Here is a 3,469-nt window from a genome sequence, read left to right as displayed (position 1 = left end):
ATGGAGACCTTCTCTCTGCTGCTGCTTGGCCTAGGATTGATTCTTGCAGAAGCCTCAGAAAGTATAATGGAGATAATTAAAGAAGAATTTGCAGGGGAAAAGATGCAACCCAAGATAGCGAAAAGTGACCAAGGAAAGGAGACTGATGAGGTATTAATGAACTTAACTCTGTTTGGCAAAAATGCCAGCCTCAGCTTGCCCAAGGCTGCTGTGCCTTCTCCACTACTGACATGTAGATTGTGTTATAGCATCCCTGAAGGAAGCAGTGCCCTTGCTGACAAAGAGTGTTGCAGCGACATGATGGCCTGGAGCAAAGTTCCAGAAGCTATTGGGCCATGCAAATGGAGCAATAGCTTCATCCATGGCCCCACTGAGGTGATTCACAGGGTCAGCAAGGCCTCCAGCTGCAAGTGTGGACAGAACCGTGGCATACGGCGCTGTGAGAGCCCAGAACTGGAGAATTCTGCGTGCCAGCTCACCACAGGCAAGCAGTTCCCCAGGTGCCCACACCACAACATCACCTTATTAAAGAAGATATTGACAGTGCTGGCAGGTCATTCTCTGATGAGCTGGTTGACTCTAAACTGTAAACCCCACAGGATGTGAACCCCGGGCCTATGAAAAAAAGTTATGTTCACGTTCATAATGTTGCTTCCCTTCTGTTAGCTACATTACCTATAGCAAACTCAAGTATTTATAAGTGCAAGAGTGAAAAATCCAGAATGCTGGACTATTCAATTAAAATTTATAACTGATTCTGGAATTATATCATTGTCTCTCCCTTTTCCCTTCCTTTTCTGTCCCTTCCCTTCCCTTCCCCTCCCTCCTTCCTGCCTCTCTGTCTCACACACACACACACACACACACACACACTTCCTCTGAATAAAACTGAATTCCATCCTATGTCAGCTATAAATGGAGTCCTCCCAACAGAGGACACTTACGGAGAGAAGCCCTAGACCAATAGGGATAATTAAAAATGAATCATATCACTAATGAGACTATCCAAGAAAACAGTGAAGGAGTGTGGTAGACATTGTTAATCACTGCTGCTCTTCAAAGAAGTGTGTGCATTGATGTGTGGACAAAATCTGAGCACCACACAGGCATGGGTTGTCCATCTTCTAGGAGACACCAGAGGAAAAACGCCTTTGGGATAGCTGCTGCTCTTAGGCTTGGTAGCTCCATTATTGCACAACTTCCATTTCTCCACCCTATCTCACAAGCGGCTGTAAAGAGACATAAAGTTTTATTGTAATTTTCACTCAAGCTACTAAAGGGCTATGGGAGAAAAACAGCACGTCATGGAGAAATACAGAAGGTAGCAAGATGGGAATAGGAAGGCTATGCCAAGTTCCAGGCAGGAATGATCCTCAGTCTTGGTGTTTTCTGACACTGTAGTGAATTTTTTCATTACCAGCTATTTATTTGTACATTGTTAAAGTTCAAGACTCTGCATAAAGCATGAATGCTCATCTTATTCACTGATGTGTATATGTATGCTCCTGTTTCCCCCTTACATTTCCCTCCATTAAGATCATTCTTCTTCATATTTTAATTTTAAATAAATGTGTGTAAATGAATGCTGTGTCGCTGTAACGCGTTTTTGCTGACTGTAACCCTTTATATGTTGACTTTCCCGCTGCTTTCTTGACACTCCTGACACAGAATTCTGACTATACCGGAACCGCAAAACTCTGGTGGCCACTAGGCAGCATTACAACAACATGTTTCTGCCTTTTAGTTGGGTTTTTCTTATTAGTGTGGTGACGCTGAAATAAACATTCACTAGGTTGATGGGGATGTAGCTCACTGGCACAGCGCCTGCCTGGCAAGCGCGAAGTCCTGAGTTCGATTGCCGGTACCCCTCCCCCAGGAAAAAGCCACTCCCTGAGTTAGGCCAAGCAGGTATGTAATTAGCACTCAATTTGCACTGGGCAGCCAGAGAAGAGAGTCGCACAGGGAAACGCTTGGGTCACAAAGGTCTTTTCTCGGAAGGAAAAGAACCAGGACAGGAAAGGAGATGCTCTCACTGAGCTCCATCCCCAGGAGGCGCCGCGGAGTGCTGCTGATGCCGCTGCCCACTCACCACCCGGACAGGAGTGGGCTCCACCCACAGGAGCTCTCTCTGTCTAAGCAGTCTCGGTCCAAATTTAGCTCACACCTGAGTAACTTCTTTTCTATTACAGGTCTGTCGGCTCTGCTGAGGGACAATGTCAGCCCCAGAGACAATGGCTATTTGATCTCTGGGACAGTTTTTGTAATACATAAGAAAAAATACACCCGAACTAGTTCAGAATTGAGCACAGATTTCTTCCCTTACAGAAGAAAGGAACAAAAATCTAAAATATATACCTATTCCTAGGCCGGGAGCATCCTTTTCTCAGGCTTAATTAAGACCAAAGCTTCCACTTCTCTGAAGGGATCATCAGGAGCTCTGCCTTCCAGGGCCCTGACCTCCCAGGATCTCTCATCATCGCACTCTGAGGTCGGAGAGATGTTGAATGTGGAGGTGCCATGAAGGCTTAGTGAGAAGAGCAGCCTCAAAACACAGAGGCAGGGTAGGTGCTGAAGACGGGCTGGGCCCGTCTTCACCATTTTTGACTCTTGGTGCCTGTCAAATCCAGGTGCATCCTAAAGTCCCTCATGAGCCAAGACAGAGTATCTCAGGCTTTTAAACATCAAGTTTTCATAATGTCCCCCGCTTTGCTTCCATGCTAGGGAGGCCTTGTTTTTTCTTCCAGCGTCACACCTAAGTTCCTCAGGCGGATGTTAAGGTCCTGAATGCCTCAGTCTCTTTTGGCCCAGCCCGTCTTCAGCACCTACCTTGTCTCTGTGTTTTGAGGCTGCTCTTCTCACCATCCATAGAACTTATTTTGTCTTTGTGCTTACACTGACAGCAGGGTGCCCCAGTGCCCTCCCTTCCCTTTCATCAGGAATTTCAGCCATTTGGTTGCACGTGTCACATCCGACTAGAATGGCGCAAAAGTCCATTGCACTTGTTAGAAAAATAACTGAGAGGTAGATACGTGTTACACCCCTGAAGCTGAAAGAAAACGTGAGAGGGAAAGAAGTGAGGTGACAATGGTGACAGATTCAATTATTTAAAAGGCCATGGAATTGAGAGTTTGGCAGAGAAAGGAAGCTAAGAATGGGCTGATAGGGAGGGTTGCACCGCAGATGCTGAGAGGGGCTGTTTGCATAAAAGAGGCACTTTTTCATGGCTGCTAATCATTCCCTCTCTTTTGCCAACAGAGAGAGTATTACATTTCGTTTGAACAACAATCCTTAGGTGACAGCAAGTGCCTGGCCTCCACACCCAAGATGTCATTGAAAGGAGGAAAACCTGGGCAACCTCACAGGTGCATCCTCATAAAGCCTGGGGAGGGGCTCACCCCAGAATTCATATAACCTCTCTAGGATTTAACCTGCTTGTTTGCACAGTGTGGATGTTGGATTAGATCTGAGT

The 3,469-nt window shown here is 46.2% G+C and overlaps 1 protein-coding gene across 1 annotated transcript; it reads left to right on the top strand.

The window, feature by feature from the left end:
* Rnase11 (ribonuclease, RNase A family, 11 (non-active)) lies at positions 1-606 on the top strand. The gene has a single exon (XM_005412142.1). The coding sequence runs from the start codon at positions 1-3 to the stop codon at positions 604-606; it is 606 nt and encodes a 201-aa protein (XP_005412199.1).
* The last annotated feature ends 2,863 nt before the right edge of the window (positions 607-3,469 follow it).

Source organism: Chinchilla lanigera, unplaced genomic scaffold (assembly GCF_000276665.1).
Source record: "Chinchilla lanigera isolate Chin_1 unplaced genomic scaffold, ChiLan1.0 scaffold00149, whole genome shotgun sequence".
In the NCBI taxonomy this organism is placed as follows: Eukaryota; Metazoa; Chordata; class Mammalia; order Rodentia; family Chinchillidae; genus Chinchilla; species Chinchilla lanigera.
The sequence above is the reverse complement of the archived record's forward strand: the minus strand, read 5'-3'. Positions and strand labels throughout refer to the sequence as shown.